The following is a 20157-nucleotide window of genomic DNA, read 5'->3' as shown; positions in this document are numbered from 1 at the left end:
TTTCGAATTAGTAAAAAAAGAAAGTGTGAAAAAATAATGTGAGGAAAATGGCACAAAGTGTTTAAATAATTTTTTTACTTTTTATTTTTATCGTTTATAATTTTATTTGTGAATGAATGTTTTACATTTAAAGGTTTTAATGGAATTTATTTAATTATATAAAAGAAAGGAATGAATAAGGTGCTATGCTGTTATAACTATGTTATGTGTAAATTCGAAGGAGCACCGTGTGGGCATATGCATAAAAATATATGTTTCTTTTTTCTCTCCCTATATGTAAATATTTTATAAATTATAAAACATTCTTATAAATTTTGTTTTTCTTTATATACCAAAAAAGAGGAAAATGAACATAGCAAATTTTTTCGTGCTTTCCCACAAGTTTATTCATATATAATAAAATCCCAAATAAAAAAAATAAATAAAATACACAATATTAAAATTGCGAGACATAAAAACATATTTTGAGTTTTTTCCTTTTTATGTAATTAATTAAATTCTCAAAACAGCATAATAAGCTATTGTTAATATGCAATTTGTGATTACTCTTATTATTGCTATATATATATATATTTAACTGTCAATGTAGAAGACTTTAATAATAGATGCATAACGCTAAAAGGAAATACAGTTTTGAGATCTCTATATATATATTTTTTTATGAATGTAAATTGTAAATATATTGAAATAATAATACACACATTTATATAGTATTCTACAAAGCAAAAAGCGAATACGAATTATTTTTATAAAAAACAATTTTAAAGAGTTTTTGTAATATATACATAAAAAAATCAACACATTTGGCTCCTTGTTTATTTTCCTAAATGTAACAATTCATTCGATTTTTATACTACACAAAAAAGAAATAAAAACATTAAAAAGTGACTCATACAAATAATTGTGTATGTAATATTTTAAGTGTAGAATGGGATTGATTGATAATTTAAAATTTAACGAATATTTATGATGATTTTTTTAATTAAAAGCTCATAAATTTTCCTTTATTTTTTTTTGAAAGATTTAACTCTTTCGTTTGGTTGTTAATCATTTAAATTTTTATGAAATTTTGGAATGAAAAAATTGCATTTGTGATAATGCAGTTTTTTTTGTTTGGTTATTGTATCATTGTCTTTTATTCTTCGATTTTATGATGTTATATATTTATTTTTTAAAATATCATAAAATATTTTCAATATTGTTTCTTTGAGCAAATACTGAATAATAGGAAATGCTTGTATACAACCGTGGACATATATGCACGTAATAAAATATTTTTTGTGTCCATAAAAATATCTTTAAGAGCTACTATACAAAAGCATTGAATTGGTTGACATATTTTTGTTGTTAATAAAATAAATGAATTAATGATACCAAATTACAATAAAAAAGGAGTAGGCTTATTGAATTTTGGCTAATTTATGTCCTTTTCATTTTATTAGTACAATTATGGTACTCACTAATTTGTATTAAACATATCTTTTGCATGTACCAAAGGTTTGGGAAATAAAGATATGAATCCCATTAATTTTAATAATATTTTGAATTTTTCTTGTATTTACTATTAAATATAATGGATTCATTTTTTTATGCATGCAATTTTTTCTTTTAATGTATTAATTGGTGTGACAATTTTGTAAAAATTTTACTCATTTATTTATTTTCCCTATTATATTGGTTTCATAATATATGCATTATTATATAGACCACATTAAATAATTTGTAATTTATTCAGGGTATTAAAAAAAACATATATAAAGTGCATACATCCACATATGGTTCATTATAGGGTGAATAAAAATGGGAACAACAGATGAATTATTATATCATGAAAGTAATGAAAAAACTTAAATTATATGGATATATACATATATAAATATGCTAAAAAATAATAATAAATAAATAAAATTTATTATAATTTTTATAAAATAAATGTTGTTGTGGATGATCCACGGAATATGCCATAAATAGACACTGAACGAATTAGTGGTTCTTAATATTATTTTGGATACATGCTGATATTATCATTGTCAGATGATTTATTTTTTGTTATTTTTAAATTATACATATTCATAGTTTATATAGTCCTCAAAACATAGGATCTTTTATTCTTTTATAGCTATATTTTATGGTTGATTCTTTCCTTTTATGGTGTTTCATAAAAATTTTGTTGAGCTATATATATAATCCAATAAACAAAGGGGACTGAATTTTGAAATATATTAAATTCTTTTTATAAAAAAATATAATAAAATAAATATAATTATTTTTAAATAATACAATATTATATATATTATATATTTTTTTTATCTTTACACAGAAAAATTTTTTATAGAGTCCAATATATATAATTAGTTATATATATAGAGATATACACCATCATAAATAATTATAAGGAAAATCAGTTATTTGAATTTTAACTGAAAAGAAATTAAATAAGTATATAAAAAAGAAACGAACAAAAAATAAAACGACAGAAACCTTAAAATTTTTTTATTATTACATATTTATACATAAAAGAAATAAAATACCTAGACAAAAAATAATAAATATTATAGATTGATATTAGCACATAATTACGTCTGAATAAAATGAAAGCCACATACGTTTCTCTCTTTTTTTTCATATTACTATTTTGCGGTGTTTTTGAATATAAAGCATCATCAATTGATGATAAAGCATTACCCGTTGATGATAAAGCATTACCAGTTGATGATAAAGAATTACCCGTTGATGATAAAGTATCACCAGTTGATGATAAAGTATCACCAGTTGATGATAAAGAATTACCCGTTGATGATAAGGTATCACCAGTTGATGAGGCAAATACTCCAAAAGCTAATAATGCTAACTTAGAAAACATAATAAATAAAGTATTTAAGAATGAACGAAACAAAAAGATAGCAGCTATAGCCGCTTCTATTGTAGGATCAACACTCGCCTTTGCTTTAACACTTGCTTGTATGAACCCTGAAGTCCGCAACAAATTTAGAATTAAAAAACGTTTTAACGAGTTTGATGATATAGACACCCCTAGAGATATATCATTAATAAACCCAGTCGAAAATCCATACCCAGAAAAATACCCAGAACAACTCCCAGAACAACTCCCAGAACAATATCCAGAACAAACCCCAGAACAATACCCAGAACAAAGCGCAGAACAATATCTAGAACAATATCAAAAACACTATACAAAACGATTTCTAGAACATTACCCAAATCCTCCATATTCAGAACAAATACCAAGCGATCGTACATATAGTTATAGCCCCAGTGAAGATGGAACGTTTAACACATATTATATGGCATCAGATACTCAGGAATCATATAATAATTTATTTGTAGATGAGAATAAGGAAGGAATAGTTGACTTTATAGAATATAGAGATGAATTAAGCGATTTAATGAAAGAAGCACAAGAAACTTATGGCATGGATGAGAAACCATTCGATCCATACATATAATATAATTCATTATTAGTGTAATCCAGAAATAGAACAAATTGTTTTGTGGTAAATATGTTTATAAAATAAAAAGTAAGAGACAAGGAAAAATAATGTTATAGAGAAAAGAAGCAAACACGTTATAAAAAATCGCATTTTAATCATTATTTTACTTTATGCGGATATAAAGCTTTTACAATATATTTGTTTATTTTGAGCGTATATATAAATATTTCCTTTAATTTGTAGTATACAAATAATTTATAAAAATAATTTTTTAAAATATAAATATATTGTCTCAAGAAATGAAAACGGATTCTAGCAAATAAAAATAAATCTGGCTTCGAAAAGAAATCGAAGAAGAAAAAAAATTATATATAATATATCTGATAATTATATTTGTAAATGTGTGTATTATTTTTGTTCGAAAGAGCGTTATATGGATTTTTGAGAGTAATTTTTAGTGTTTTATTTGTTATTTTTAAATAATTTGTACATTTTGTTAAGGATAGAGAGTTACTTCATAGCATATTATTTGAACGATTGTAAAATCTTTTTTGTAGACAGTGAAATAAAAATATGAATGAAAACAGCTGTATATGCAAACTTTTTTACATATGTATGCATAAAAGTACGTTTTCAATTTTGAATAAATATACATAATTTCCTTTAAAATATAACTTTATATAATTTGTTTTTACTGTAAGGGATATAGTGTTGTATAAATTTTATATTTATTTCCTAAAGACTTTTTCATAAAAATTTTTAGTGTTCCAGATATATTATTTTTAAACGTCGATATGTAAATTTGTTATATTGTCTTAGAGTTCAACATTTTGTCCTGATTGAATTTTTTATAATTTTATAATATTTATTGGTTTGCTTTTATATCATTAAGTATATATAAGTAGTAACTTATTAAAATAATAAATTATATGTACCATATCTCATGGGTTTCTATATTCTGCATTAACCTTAAATATGAAAAACACAAAAATGAGAATTATTAATACGAAAGACAATTATAAAATATTTTTCATAAATGATGGCATATATTTTGTGTCTATTAAGATTAAATATGGTTAAAATATAATATCGGTATTTTATATTTTAATATTAAATATTGTCTAACCATATATATGAGCTCTTAATATGTTATAGTATAAGTGTTTATTGTATAAGAAATGGTAATGATGATTCCGAGTTATATCGAATTATATATCACAATACATTTATGCTTAGTTTATTTGATGAACAATTTTATTTAACAAAGGTTTTTATTGATATTTCATATATTTTTTAAACCTAATATTACATTTTACCTTATCCAGACAGTATTATAGCAAAATATATAAATAAATTACTATCGCTATATCATTTATATTTATGTTGTATTTTATGTAATTTTTCTATTAATACATACAAATTATTTTTTTATAATTATATAGTTTTAGATAGTTTGTTTTAATATTACATATATATGTGCATAAAATGTATTAACATTATATGCTTTAAATAAAAACATAAAAAAAATATTACATGCAATGTAACCATTTGCATTGAATCGTTCTAGTCATACCATTAATTTTGTTACTATAAATGGTACTCAAATCAAATATCACTTACAGATAAAAATATATATCATGGCCTATTTGCAACAAACAATAAAACATGGTTTATTTTTATTACAAAGGGCTCGAGTAACATAGCATATTATGTGTATTATATGTATAATATATTTTTTAATATTAAAACATGAAATTATTCTTAAAATAAAAAAATATTTTTTATGCTAATAAATAGGAACAGATCGGAAAACAAAAAGTTATTTCAATGTAGTATCGGAATTAAATCATCATAAAGCAACCACGCGAATATATATAATTTCTAGAATTTCAATATAAAATATTGATACTTTAATAATTCCAATATATTATTTTATATATATGGTATATAAAAATTAAAATCAAATGTTCTAAAAAATCAGATTGATAGGGCAAATATTTAAATGTTTCGAATTATTACCATCTTATTGATTTGCTTAATTATATCAACTAATTTTTACAATGTATGGATATATTTGAATTTTTGATCTACTGTCATAATATGATATAAAAAAATATAATATCAATCAGAAACTACAATTAGTATGTTCCTGGTATGTATGTTCTTGGAGGTATATCAAATAGTGATGGTGATATTGTATTAGTTTCTGGTGTTGGGCTTGGGGTTTTGGCTGGGGTATTTTTGGCTGGTGCTGCGTTTTGGGTTTTGGTTGGGGTATTTTTGGCTGGTGCTGCGTTTTGGGTTTTGGTTGGTGTATTTTTGGCTGGTGCTGCGTTTTGGGTTTTGGTTGGGGTATTTTTGGCTGGGGTATTTTTGACTGCTTTGGTGTTTGTGGGTTTTCCATCATTTTTCTTTTGAAGATGCATTACACCAAATGTAGTACCAATTGCTAATGCTATTGTTGCAGCTAATGTAGATAAAAATGCAACCTTGTTATTTTGAATTTTTCTAATAAACCCATTACCACCTTTGGCAACTTTTTTTGATTTTGGTTTAGCTTCAACATAATTATTAGATCCTGGGACTAAAACGTTTATGGCCAATAAAAAGGCAAAAAAATAGAATGCTTTTGCTAATTTCATTTTCGTAAAATTAAAATTAAAAAAATTATAATATAATAATATTAATAATAATAAAATGGAGTAAATATGTAAAGCGAATTAATGCAATTGTAAGGGTTTATTATAATAATAAGATAAAAAAATAAAATACAATAAATAATATTAAGATAACAATATTAAAATTTTTAGAATTAAAAAAAAAATAATTGGATTTATAAAATATAATTTTTTTTTAACTATATATTTAAATTAAAATTTAATATTTTATTTTTGTGAAGCTATATATAGAATTATATCCTTAATATAACATTAGCTAGTTTTACTAGCTTTCTATTATTTTTTTCTTAATTGGCTTTATATTTTGACTATGTGTATTGAATTTAATTGAATATTTTATTGATAAAACTTTCACGTATTCTTTGGATTGTGTGTTAATATATTATAATGCGTTTACTAATTGCTAACTTTTTAGGTTTTTTATAATAATTATTTTCGGGACAATTTTATACTATTTTAAAGCTAATTATTAAAATTATAATAGTAAATATTGGGGATTTTTTGACAACAGTTGTAAAAATTTTAAAATAGAAATAATTACGAAAAAACAATTGTTGTATATATAAAAAAAACACGTATATATATATATATATTATATAGCAATAATTTTAAATATTCTATATAAATTATGATTATTTACTTCTTTCTGTATTAAATAAGAAAACAAAAATGTAATAAAGCATTTTTTTAAATAGCTAAATTCGCAGATGTTATTGAAAAATTAATTTATAACTAGCTAACTAAATATTATATTATATGTATATAATATTAAAACTTTTGGAAATATTTCAATTATTATCCTTTGTTTTGAAAACATTTAATTCATAAATATCTCTCATGGAACTTATAGCGATAATAAATGATTAATATAATAACATAGCACTGTTATAATGATATAATATGTATGGCACATTATATAAGTAAGATAAATTAAATGAATTATAATAATTAACAGCCTGTGGTTCTCTTTTTTAAATAATGCTAATTATTATTGTTCATATATATTAAGCATATTATGACATGTTTAATAGTTTTATAAAATTAATATGGGGACACATTTTATAATAATAGGAAAAATGCAATCATCCTACGTAAATAATATAAAGAAAATTATTAATAAACGAATAAATAAGTAAATATATACACAGTTGATATATAAATAAATACAACACTTTTAGCAAATTGTTGTCATTACCATATTAAATAAATATGGATGCATTATAAGCTATGTGCATGTTGTAATTTCGGATTTATGATTCAGGGGGGGTTGTTCGAGTATGTACCCTGATTTGTTTTGGGTAATTTTATAGTATTTAATAATATTGATGGTATATGCAATATTATTATATACATATAAATAAAATAATGGTTGTGTTTGGTTCTTATAAATTGTATTAAAATAATTATAAAGATTCATCATTTTTTTTACAAATTCATTCAACACCAATAAATATTTATCACTTACATCAAATATAGAAAAGCCGCTGGCAATATAGTTATTTTTTCATCACGCACACATAAATTTTTTTATTTTTATAAATATGATAGTATATAAGTTTTCACATTAAATATTTAATAATTGTTTGTAATTTATTAGACAATAAAAATATTTTTAACGATATATTGTTTTTGCATACACTTTATTGATTTGCAAAAAACTGTATGGTGATTGGTGCGGAGAGAAAAAACAACGAAAATGTATATTTATTTGTATTTTTTATATTTTATGTGAAAATATAACAAGATGTATGTCTTTTATGTTATCGTTGTCGGTTGTTCTGATAATGATGTCAAAATAAGTTAGAGAGTTGGGATAACATAAATGTATATTTTTTTGTATTTTTGTATGAACTCTTATATTTTTATCGTTTTTATTTTAAGGAAACAAGTATGGAATTATTCAAATTTTAACCAGCCTTAAAACGTCTTAAATCGTTTTAATAATTGAATTTAACAACAAATTTAATGTTTTGATAGGAAGGTTTTTTAAGTTTTAGGAAATAAACTTTTAAAACTATTAAAAATAAGAAACGAAATAATTATTTTTTATTATAGCATTTGTTTTATAGGAAATGATTCGTCGTTTCATGTTTTTTTACACAACTTTCTGATTTAAACATAAAATAAAAAAACAATATGTATGGAAAAGGGAGCATAAACTTAAAAAATTTGAAATTACATATATATATATATATATATTGTTATGATCTTACACATTTTTAAACGTGTTATATATTAATATGATTGATACATAAACAGGTTTATATATTTCATGAGTGGATAACTGCGGCATTTTTTTTTAATTATTCTTTTGTATTGTTTTATATACATTATTTATACGATAATCAAAGGAGGAATGATTGAATATATGAAAATGCTAAAATATAGAATTAGCATGAAAACTTATCGACTTATTAAAATATAAGAAATATTTTTATAGTATCCATTTTGTATAATAACCAAGGGTTAAATACCCCATTAAAAACATAAAAAATCGCTACTGTTGAAGATATGATCAAATTTTGTTATACATAATTTTTTTCGTGGTCAATTGAATTTTGGGGTGCTTATTCGAAGAGGGTGCCAAAAGGTATATTATAGTAGCTATTTATGATGAAATTGCGGCCTTTGATTAGATTATTCACGGAAAATGCAAATGATTAAATTATAATAGCGATGAATGTTATGTGATATATGATTCCTTTTACAAAAGGGAAATGTGCTATTGTACAACCCTCATTAATATTGAAATTGCTTTATTAAGAAAGCTTCTCATCTTATATGATTTATATATGTTTAGGAAACTTGTAGTCATAATTTTATCATACAAATTATTTATTATTTTAAATAAAAAGGATCATACTAAAATTTTTTTTTGTGTATGAAAGTTGTTTTATTTTTCTCGGGCGATGAAAGACATACGTTATTTTCATTGTTACATAGGTTGGTGTAATAACGTAATACAGCAAGTATTTTCTATAAATTATTGGAAGTAAATAATTCTTTAACTCTGGATTCTCTGAATATTTTAATATGCCAATTAAATCTTCGAATCATTAGAACCCTATAATTTCCAAATGATTTTTTTAGTACTTTTATTTTTTTCTAATTGAATAACTATAGGACCAACAGAATTAAATCCTTGTAGCTTTTGAATTATGCTTTTAAGATTAATACCATATTTGACACCACTTATTTTTGCTTTTAGATTATGTGTCTTATCGTTTTGTGAAAATTAAGAATTTTTTAATATAAATTAGGGCTTTACTATAGACGTTGAAAATGTGACTTTTGTTAAGTTTGCAGAGTTCACTAGATATGACATTAACTTAATTCGGCATTGATATTACATTAGTTAATGCCCTTGTAACTTTAAGTGAGAATGAAGTGATGAGCTGGATAGTCACGTCCCATTAGGTTTTCAAAATAATAGACTGTAATGTAAAAGGTTGATAATAACATGCTATGCAAAAGGGTACAATCATAATTGAATGTATACAACATATAGCTTCACATATTTTTTAAACAAAAATATGATTCTTATCTTATAAATGTTTCTATGGTACTTTAATGGAAAGCTACGCAATCTATATTAATAATGTAAATATAAAAAGCTTGGATAATGAAAACAAATCATTAATTTTGATTATCATATTAAACCTTAATATTATATATTATGTTAGTAAATCTATACTATTGTTTACATTATGGATAATGGCCAATAAATAATTAGTTTGAATTTGGTCTTATTTTTTTTGCTCATTATTATTATTTTATATGAATAATTTTTGAATTTTTTAAGTAATTCAATTTTCTACATATAGAAATATTTATTATATATGGATTTTTGTTTAAATATGGCCTAAATGAGAAAAATAAAATTAGCCATTTTTTAACTATGCACAAATGGGAAATGAAAACTTTAATATATTGAATGAAATAATGAATAAATAACAAAAATTATGTTATTTAAAAAAAAATAGGTAAAATATAAAAATATTTTAAAATAATTTTATAAATAATAAATAATACAACAGTTGTATAGTTCTACAATGATGTTGTCTTGGGTAATTTTTTAAAGGGTGAAAATTATTTTTTTATATACTTGATATTAAATTTTGTTAAAATATTAACATAAAAGGGGAATGTCTACAAAAAATTCTTTGAACATTTTTTAAAATTAAATATTTTAAGGTATTGAAGATGAGTAAATTTTAAAAAATAATTATAGATACATATAAATTATTTAAATTTATGCATTAAATGGGTCGTAAAAACAACAAACATCATAATAGTAAATAAAATTGCTATAATTTAGACATCATCATTGTATCTCAAGTGGTTCATAAATTTCATGTATTATTATGTAATTATAAATGATAATGACACTGGTTGTTGAAATAAATCCATAGAATTATTTATGTTACAAATATTTAGGAAAATTTATAGTTATACAATGCCATAAAAAAGTGCTTTATTATATCAATTTATCATTGAAAATAATAATAGTTATTATATCTAGGAAAAGGCGTTTGTATATGCTTACATAAATAATATTATAGTAAAAATATTACATTAATTTTTAATCTTTTTATAGGATAGCATTTATATTAAAACTCCAAACTATTATTATGCTTGAATTGTATCATATATTTATGACATTTATATTATACTTAAAATTATATTATGTTTTAATATTATCGAAGGATAAAATATGTAATAATTATTTGTATTAAGGCACCATATTATCATTTCCAACTTTAGAAAGCCATATATAAATAATGGTATTATTTAGATATCGGATTTTTGTATTTAAGTTAAATATTGGAATCAGTTTCAAGGTTAAAATTATTAATAGAACAATCTTTTATATGCATAAACATTTTTGTAATATTTTAAAATTGGCATTTAAAAACTTTAATATGTTATTATAAACGAAATACCAATACAACATATTCCTATATGTTTTTGTCATTATTATAATAATTTGATTTTATTTATATCAATTATTTTGTTAAATTTAAATAAATTTATTCAAAGGGTTTTATTTTCATTAATTTGGTAATCTTTATCTAATAGACGCCATTTTATAATTCTTTATTTTATATAGTTTTGCTTTGCATGTTATATTTCCTAATGATTTAATTACTTAATATTTTTGTTATGGTTATTGCATATAAAATTGACAAAGGAATATTTTTTTAGAGAAATTATACTTATATTAATATATAAGATAAATATAATTAGTGCATTAGATGTAGTTATAAAGAAAAAATATGTTATAAAAATTATTTATTTATATTTGTAGTGTCAAGTAAAATGCATTTTTTCTCCTTTAATTACAGCTATACCTCACAACATGGTGCTTTTACTATTATTATTAATTTATTATTTTAATATTCTAATTATTATTTATATTATTTGACGTATTTGGTAATTTTAATTAATTTTTTTTAATTAATAAGCAGCAATATATTAATTATACATTTATTGAAAATTCTTTATGCAACCTGTTATAATTAATATAATTATAACAAAATGTTATTATAGTTTTTGGGTATTATAAATTATATTAGTATATTTTATTATATTTTCTTAAATATAATTAGTTTAATAAATACATCATAAAATAAATTTCGAATAGTAATATACTATAGTGTTATTATTTAAGAGATAAATAAGCATGACTATATTTTTCTTTTATTTAATTATTTAAAATATTATTATATAATACTAAAAAAATGAGTTTAATCGTTTTGGTTAAACCTATTATATATGCCCTTATAATATGTTGTGAATATTACCAAAATGAGGTAAGAATAAATATGGCAGACAATATGATTCTATTATTATGATGTTATTATTATTCCAATATATATTTAATTTATGTGCACTATTTTTAGGTGAATAAGAGCGAACATATGTTTAAAAATCACAATGCAATAATTACACTGTCATCAAGAATTAATAGATTATTAACAGAATGTGAAGCAATACCAAGCACGAATCCTCTAAGTTCACATCGTCGAAAAGAAAAGGAATTCAATACCGAATCACAAAAAGGAGATTTGGAAATAAATATAAATGAAAACGATATTGTTAATTTAGAAAATTATGTAAAAGAAAATATGAATAATAATAATATGAATGATGATGACGATGATGATAATGATGAGGTAAAATTTGAGGAAGAAGGATATTCTGCGAATTACCGAACATACAGTAAACGAGATCACTTAATAGGTGATCATAAAAAAAATCCCAAATATTTTTTGGGTATTAATAAAAAGAAAATGAAAAAATATATGACCAATCCTAATATGCAATCAGGATTTGTTGGTCCTACAGCTTTTGGGGTGGGTTATCCAATTAATCAAGGATTGAATCCTACCAACAAATTTGCTGCTGCTGAGATTTTTAATTATTGGTTAACCGGATCTGCGATGGTATATATCGGCAATCTAATATATAACGCATTTTTTAAGACTAGAAAAGTAAATATTTAATATCATTTAAGGGCGTTTTAAAATTCATTTACGTAATGAAACATAACAGATACATGCATTGGAGCCTTAAATTATAATCATGCATAAAAACTGGTGAATATTAATAAATAATTTCTATTGATACAATCACATTTAATTGTAAATATTCGTGTTTTACGTAGCCCGATGCATAATTTGTATATTTAAAATTTTGTTTACGGTTTACAATAACGGCATTAAAATGATAATACAAACTAGTATTTGTATATATTTCCCAGAAATATGTACTATGTAAACAACATATTTATCATGCATGTTTTCCCTTAAAATCGATGAGTAACTGTATATTTTCCATATATTGATATATTTAATGCATTTGTATGTAATGTGAAATTTGTCATAAAAATTCGAACATTGTCTGCTTTGAGTTCAATTTATTTGCATTTGATATTGGTTTGTCTTTGTATGTTTATTAATGTTATTATATACCATTATATCATTTTATTTGAAAATTATGAACTTATTATATATAAAAGACAAGGAATAATTTTATTAATCATTTAAAACAATTTCGTATATATATTTCATGATGGTTATAAATAGTGACTCCGTTCGATTTTGATATCATCCATATGTAGGATTTCATTTTTTAATGATACATCTGTATTTTTCATCATTAAGAAAATAAATAAGTTAATAGGAATAATTAAAAATTAATTTTTACGCGATATTTTAACGAAATATTTCAATGCAATTATCATAAACATTATGATATGGTTAAGTTACAAATTAAATCAAAATCCCGAGTAAAATTATCACCTTAAATATGTTTTATACACAATGTATAGAAATAGATGTAGATTATACTACTCCTATAGAAAATGGTACGATATATAATATTTGTAAGAATCTTATAAATAATAAAAAGGAACTTGTGAATATTCGTATTAAATATATGGCCAAATTTTATGATGTATTTAAAATGTTATATACTACGTTGATAATTATAATGAATGCGCTCAGACATCGCGCCATATTTAAAAGATGTTTATAATTCTATTAACAAATAAAGTAATATTATTAACAATTTTAATCATAATAATAGCAATTCATATCATCAAATATTCATTATAGTGTCAAATTAATACAATAATTTAAAAATGAATATTATAATGATAATAAGGATGGACGCATAATTTTTTTAGAATCATCCTCGATAAAAAAAATGGAATACAAAATTCGATATGGAACCATCAAGCCTATAGTTACTAAAAAATTTATTCTAATTTTACCGATACTTATTGTAACGCTAATTTTTTTAGGAATTAATTACAAGATAAATAATAAATGAGTTAAAAAATATATTATTAAAAAACATTTTCATCATTTCATACACGATCTTACAAGTTTAAGTTAATATTTTTGAACATTTTTATATTAGCATTCATTATTTAGACATCGAAAGGAATTTAAAAAATTCATTTTAATAAACCAAAAATGGAAGAGGAAATAAGCATTTAGTATATCAATCGGATGTATTGGTTAATATATTTTAAGATATTTTTATATTTGTAGATAATTTGTTTTTAGCGGATTTATAGCATTAAAAGAATAGTTAAAATAACGAAACACAAATTTTTAGCACAAAAAAATGATATGCATCAATATAAAGGGCAGACATACAAAAAAATTGATAAATTACAACATTTTTGGTTTATTTATTCCAAAAATTAAATACATGAGATGTATCCTTATAATAAAATGATGAAGGAAATATATGTAAAGGATACAATCTTAAATTATATAAAAGACATTTTATGATGGAAATTTAAAATAAGTATGATATATGAAAACAATTTGATATTATAAATATATATACTCCAATATTAAAATGTAAAACTACTATATGAGCTATACGTTTAATATTTAAAACTAGTTTTTATTAAATTGATAAAATCTAACATATTTTTTGCTCTAAGCTTTCTGTCACGTAAACTTTTTGGAAGGGATTTGTCATCATAAATCTACGAAAAAAGGAAAGAATGAATAAATATATATAGTGCATCAATTTGCTTGTGAATGAATAGAAATATTATAAATATGTAAATTTTATTATTAATATTATTATTAATATAGGCAAATAATCTCATATGTATAATTAAAAAAAGATTTATATAATTATAATACTAAATGATCAACTATTATTATATATATAATGATGATGTTGTTGGAATGGTTCACTTAATTTCCAATTATAAATTTATTTATATAATTCTAAGAATCAAAACATTACTAACATAATGAATGAATATAAAATATACATTTTATAAAATAATTTATTACTGAAAAAAATAATGAAATTTACAAAAAATATAAACAATAGCCATGAATCCCTGTTATATGTTACATACAATTGCTTTCTATAGATATTCAGTAAAAAATTTATATAAAAATATAATGATATTTTCTAACAGAAATGTATAAATGTTTGTTTTATTGAATGAATATTAAATCAATGGAATGTAATAGTGCATTATAAAGGTATCAACGTTACATATTTTGTTAAGAAATTGTCTATTTGGAAATAAGTAATTTTTTACCATAATTTTGGAACAAAATTTTGGGGTTTATAAAAATATTTAAATAATATTATCAATAAAACATAAAGTTACATATATATATTTATTGTATTTTGTTTATTTTTGCATATTTTTTGTATAATTTTTATTTTGTGGATCAGGGTTAAGGTTATATTTATGGAACCCATATATGGGTTATGGTTAAGTACTAGATTGCATTTAATTAAGTATAATTTTTAATAATTTGATAACATTTATTAGTTTAAAGAATTGCTTTAAATATATATAGGAAATAAGTTATTAAAAATATGTATAGGGTAAATTATAATAATTGTATTTCGTGTTAATACAACTTAATTGTAAAAGTGTTGAACTATGTATTTATTGTTAATTTGGGATTAATTGTGTTATGGGTCAATTGATCAAATATTGAAATCGATATAGAAAAATGAATCCAAAGTATCGATTTGATTTTATAAAATAACGTCGATTTAAATAATTTAATATTTATTATGAGAAATTGTGGGGAAAATGGAATTAATTAATATAGAGAATATTATGCAGGCCGGTCCCGTACATTTATCAATTTATTTTTTTTATTTATAAAAGAAAGAAATTATTTATATGATAATTTTAATAAGTTTCATTTTCGTATTTAAAAGACAATATAAAGTTCAAACAATAATAAATAAACCATATTGCATTTGTTAGTATAAATAATTCGGGGTTTAGTATATGGGAGCCATGTTAAGGCTTATTCAGCTATTTTTATAAAAAAATATAAAATATTATTAAATAATATTAAACATTTGAGAAGTATAACAAATAAGAATGGATTTAGATGCAAATAATAATTTTTGATAATTGTTTTTCATATGTTTGCATCTAATATTTTATTGCCATAATTAATATATATTAATTTGCATGTAAATATACAAAAATAAAAAATATAAATTTATAAAGTATCAAGCATATTATTAAATGAACCTTTAAGTTAAACTAAAGACTTATTTTATAAAAATATGCAAAAAAATATTTTAGGTTAAATTTTTACATAAATGCATTGGTTTTATAATTAAAATAATATATTCTGTACGAAAATGGGGTTGTATTTGAAAAAAAACATAAATATAAAAATTTTAGCAGTTGCATATTACATCTTTGATGATAGCAGTTATTATATATTTATATAATTATGTCTGTATATAAATTAGTGGAATAATTTATTTATATTTTAAATATTAAAAATAATTTTGTTATATTAAATACAATGGTTCAAATAAACAAAAATATTCGCGAAGAAATATATATATTTTTATGCATTTAAAATATATTATTTATTTTTATTATTTATATTAAAATAAAAATAAAATTTAAAATTTTGTTATAATTGCAGGATCATAAATTTGTGGATGATTTAAAATAGCAGAAACATATATTTCCATAATAGCATATAACTTGTTTATATAAATTAAAATGAAACAATTTGTAATATTAAATAATAGCATTATTGTTTTACAACAATAATATATAAAAAGGAAACTAAAAAGAATAAATCATATATATTATTTAAAGCATCTGTTTCGAAAAACAATTTTTATTAATGAAAAAATGAATAAAAGGATATTTAGTTTAGTTTGTATCATCTTGTATGTCCTTTTGACTGTATCAATACATTGCTCGGAACAGAAAGTAAGTTGTCAAAACAAAATATAAACTAGTATATAGAAAATTATATAATAGTGTTTATTTACATGTTGTGACGTATATATATATATTATTATATTTATTTCTAGAGTGATCGATCTAAGGCATTTGCTGTAGGAAATAAAAGGGTTCGTGGTACCAAAGAAAAAAACAAAAGGAACGAAAAAAATGATATAGAACTTCAACGAGAAAACCAATCAAATAATAACAGTAACAAAAGTAATAATCATGAGATAGTTGATAGTATTACTTATTACCGTAAGTTCAAGGGTAAATTGCGCAAGCGAGAATCATACTGTTGTGGTTTGTTTTATTTAGAAGGTGATGATTTGTATTAGGCTCTCCATTTCTATATTTATATGTCAATATTTTAAGTTTATGGCTGACTGTATAAATGTTATAACAAATACAATTTATTTATTATAAATTGTTAATATAAAATCTATATATTTACTTACATGGAAAACATTTTGGTTTATTTACATTATTGTATATAATTTGTGAAAATATTCCGAAAAATAATTAATAATTGAAATACGATTGATTCATTTCCTATAATCATAGCATTTATTATTTATATGCGTATAATTTTATATTATATACGTATTCTTATATTTTATATGCATTTTTAATGTATATTCTGTCTTATAACTAATTTTTTTGTTTTTTTATTATTGATAATTTTACAAATATATTTGTTTCAAACACAGTAAATAGAATAACATCGACACACCAAATTAATATAAATACATTATAAATGAACCTATATTACATATGCAAAGTAGTAATATTATAAAATTAAGAAATTGGTTGTCTATTTTCCTTATGAAATACATATATTCATTAAGAATTATTATCGTAGAAAAAAACATATATACACATCTAAAGAATGCTTTTCCACAAATTTACGTAATAATACTTATCCAATTTAAATTGCTTCGCCAGTATTTTATTTAAAAATGGCACTCAATACTAAATTTGATTCTTCGTTTTTTTGTCCTTAAAATTGCTTTACATATAAAGAAACAGTAAATAGTAAATTGTTATTATTTTAATTACCCTTTTAGTAATTATAAAAACATAAAAACTAATTAAAAGTAAAGTTATTATATAATTAGTTTTAATTCGTATGAATTAACAAATTAACATTATATATATACCTTCAAATTGCAACTAAAACAATTATATACAAATTTACTTTAAAAAACAGTTGAAATAACAAAAAACACATATATAATGTAAAAAGATATAATATATTTATTATTATCTTTTCTTGTTTTAATTTAAAAAATTCATCAAAAAAGTTACATTTATATTTATAAAAATACAAAACAATAATTAATATAAGGATTATTAAAGCATATTCTATATCTCATTTTCTTTTTTTTCTTCTATTTTAGGTTTTACTTTATGTTTTACTTTATGTTTTATTTTATGTTTTATTTTATGTTTTATTTCATCTTTTATTTCATCTTTTATTTCATCTTTATCATTCATTCTTAAATCAGAAATCCAATCAGAAACTTTTTTCAAAACATTCTCATATCCTGGGTTTGTCGTTATAACATGATCCATGTTATCAAGAGAATATAATTCTTTTTTATCAACCTTTGCTTTATTATAAAATGAAGCTGCCCATTCATAAGAACACATACTGTCATCTTTTGAATGCACAATTAAGAAAGGAATATCTTTTGGCATATAATTAATATCAGAATCCAATGTGACTGTTGCTTTTATAAGTTCATATACACATTTTAATTCTAGTCCATCATTATTAGTATCATGTATATTAACAGAATATGTGGGGGGTTTATGACGGCGGAAATTTACCAAAAGTCGTGCATCTGGTGCGATTTGAGACGCGAAGTTTATTATAGGTAAATAAAAATCATTAAATGATTTGTTTCCAGAATCGAATGGTATGTTTATTCTTATCATACCAGCTAAAGACACGCAACCTTTAATATTTAAATTATCTAAATAATTATAACATCTTTCATCTTTATTATTAGAACAAGAACTACTATTTGCCATAGTAGAAGTACTAGCACCGGAATTATCGGAATCATAATCATTAGCATTATTCATATCATCCGCAGCATTATCAGTTTTATTAATATCATTAAAGTTGCATAACATGGGTTTTGATTTTTCACCCTTAATTCTATCTTCTTTTTCTTTCCCTAGTAATTGTAAGATTCTTAAAGCAATATTTCCACCCATTGAATGTCCAATAACATACATAGGAAGTCTTTTTTTTTTAGTTGGTACTATATTATGAGATTCTTCATCTGTTTGATTATCATTTGAGATTTCATCTTGAATCTCATTCATATATTGTATTACATCATTAACTACATCATTAAAGCAATTAACAGTGCCTCTTATTTTTCCCGGTGATTGTGATTTACCATGTCCTTCCAAATCTATCCCGTACACTGAATAATCATTTTGATTAAATTTTTCAATCCAACTACCTTTATACGTAAAGCCTTTATCATAAAATGTCAATCCATTTTTGGAATATACAGGTATTTTTGCTTCTTTCATATAAGTTAATTGAGTATTACCTTGGAATCCATGTATTAACAGTACAATTCCTATAGGATTATTAACTAGCCATTTATATGTTTTTAAAAGTAAACCATTTTTATTAAATAACCAACCTTCCTTAGGTTTACCAGCTACTTTGTATTTTTCATTTCTGAATAAATTATTAAATTTAAATTCATCCATTATCAATATTATGGAATATAACAATCTATATTATAACTAAAAATATATATTTTTTTTTAGACAAAATATATGCATATATATATAATTGAAATTTTACTTTTCAAACATATGTATATAGATTATTAACACAAGCAAATGTATCATACTAAATAATATTATGGTTGTATATAAATTTATATATGCAAACTCTACATCATATTACATTAATATCAAATAATATTAATAGAATTGGATGTATATTATAATAATATAACAAATCATAAACAAATTACAAGAAACAGAAAGAATATATAATTATAGTTCTTTATTTTATTTTTGAAGTTTTTTCGAGATATCATGCAGCCAGATGAAATTTCAATTGATATAATAGATGAATACAAATTATTATATATTGTTTGTTTTCAGTATTTTATTTTTGTTTTTTTTTTAAATTTCTTAATTTTGATAGTTCGAATTTGATCTAAGAAAAAATATATAATTTTTATTTATTATTTTTTTATTAATAACTGATTTATAT

The 20157-nt window shown here is 21.7% G+C and overlaps 5 protein-coding genes across 5 annotated transcripts; 3 read left to right on the top strand and 2 right to left on the bottom strand.

Annotated features, from left to right (window-relative positions):
- Positions 1-2591: 2591 nt before the first annotated feature.
- PVVCY_0500160 (up-regulated in infective sporozoites early transcribed membrane protein) lies at positions 2592-3467 on the top strand (the record flags this gene model as incomplete). The annotated part of the gene is made up of 1 exon (XM_008627391.1): positions 2592-3467. One exon carries the CDS (start codon positions 2592-2594, stop codon positions 3465-3467), a length of 876 nt encoding a protein of 291 aa, XP_008625613.1.
- A 2123-nt stretch (positions 3468-5590) lies between these two features.
- On the bottom strand, positions 5591-6094 carry PVVCY_0500150 (early transcribed membrane protein; the record flags this gene model as incomplete). Its single annotated transcript, XM_008627390.1, has 1 exon — positions 5591-6094. The coding sequence occupies one exon, from the start codon at positions 6092-6094 to the stop codon at positions 5591-5593; it is 504 nt and encodes a 167-aa protein (XP_008625612.1).
- A 5777-nt stretch (positions 6095-11871) lies between these two features.
- On the top strand, positions 11872-12636 carry PVVCY_0500140 (Plasmodium exported protein, unknown function; the record flags this gene model as incomplete). Its single annotated transcript, XM_008628577.1, has 2 exons — positions 11872-11943; positions 12034-12636. 2 exons carry the CDS (start codon positions 11872-11874, stop codon positions 12634-12636), a joined length of 675 nt encoding a protein of 224 aa, XP_008626799.1.
- A 4169-nt stretch (positions 12637-16805) lies between these two features.
- Positions 16806-17239, top strand: PVVCY_0500130 (fam-c protein; the record flags this gene model as incomplete). The annotated part of the gene is made up of 2 exons (XM_008628575.1): positions 16806-16886; positions 16991-17239. 2 exons carry the CDS (start codon positions 16806-16808, stop codon positions 17237-17239), a joined length of 330 nt encoding a protein of 109 aa, XP_008626797.1.
- A 1027-nt stretch (positions 17240-18266) lies between these two features.
- PVVCY_0500120 (lysophospholipase, putative) lies at positions 18267-19640 on the bottom strand (the record flags this gene model as incomplete). Its single annotated transcript, XM_008628574.1, has 1 exon — positions 18267-19640. The coding sequence occupies one exon, from the start codon at positions 19638-19640 to the stop codon at positions 18267-18269; it is 1374 nt and encodes a 457-aa protein (XP_008626796.1).
- Between the last annotated feature and the right edge of the window lie 517 nt (positions 19641-20157).

Source organism: Plasmodium vinckei (assembly GCF_900681995.1).
Source record: "Plasmodium vinckei vinckei genome assembly, chromosome: PVVCY_05".
In the NCBI taxonomy this organism is placed as follows: domain Eukaryota; phylum Apicomplexa; class Aconoidasida; order Haemosporida; family Plasmodiidae; genus Plasmodium; species Plasmodium vinckei.
This window is presented reverse-complemented; position numbering and strand designations above follow the sequence as displayed.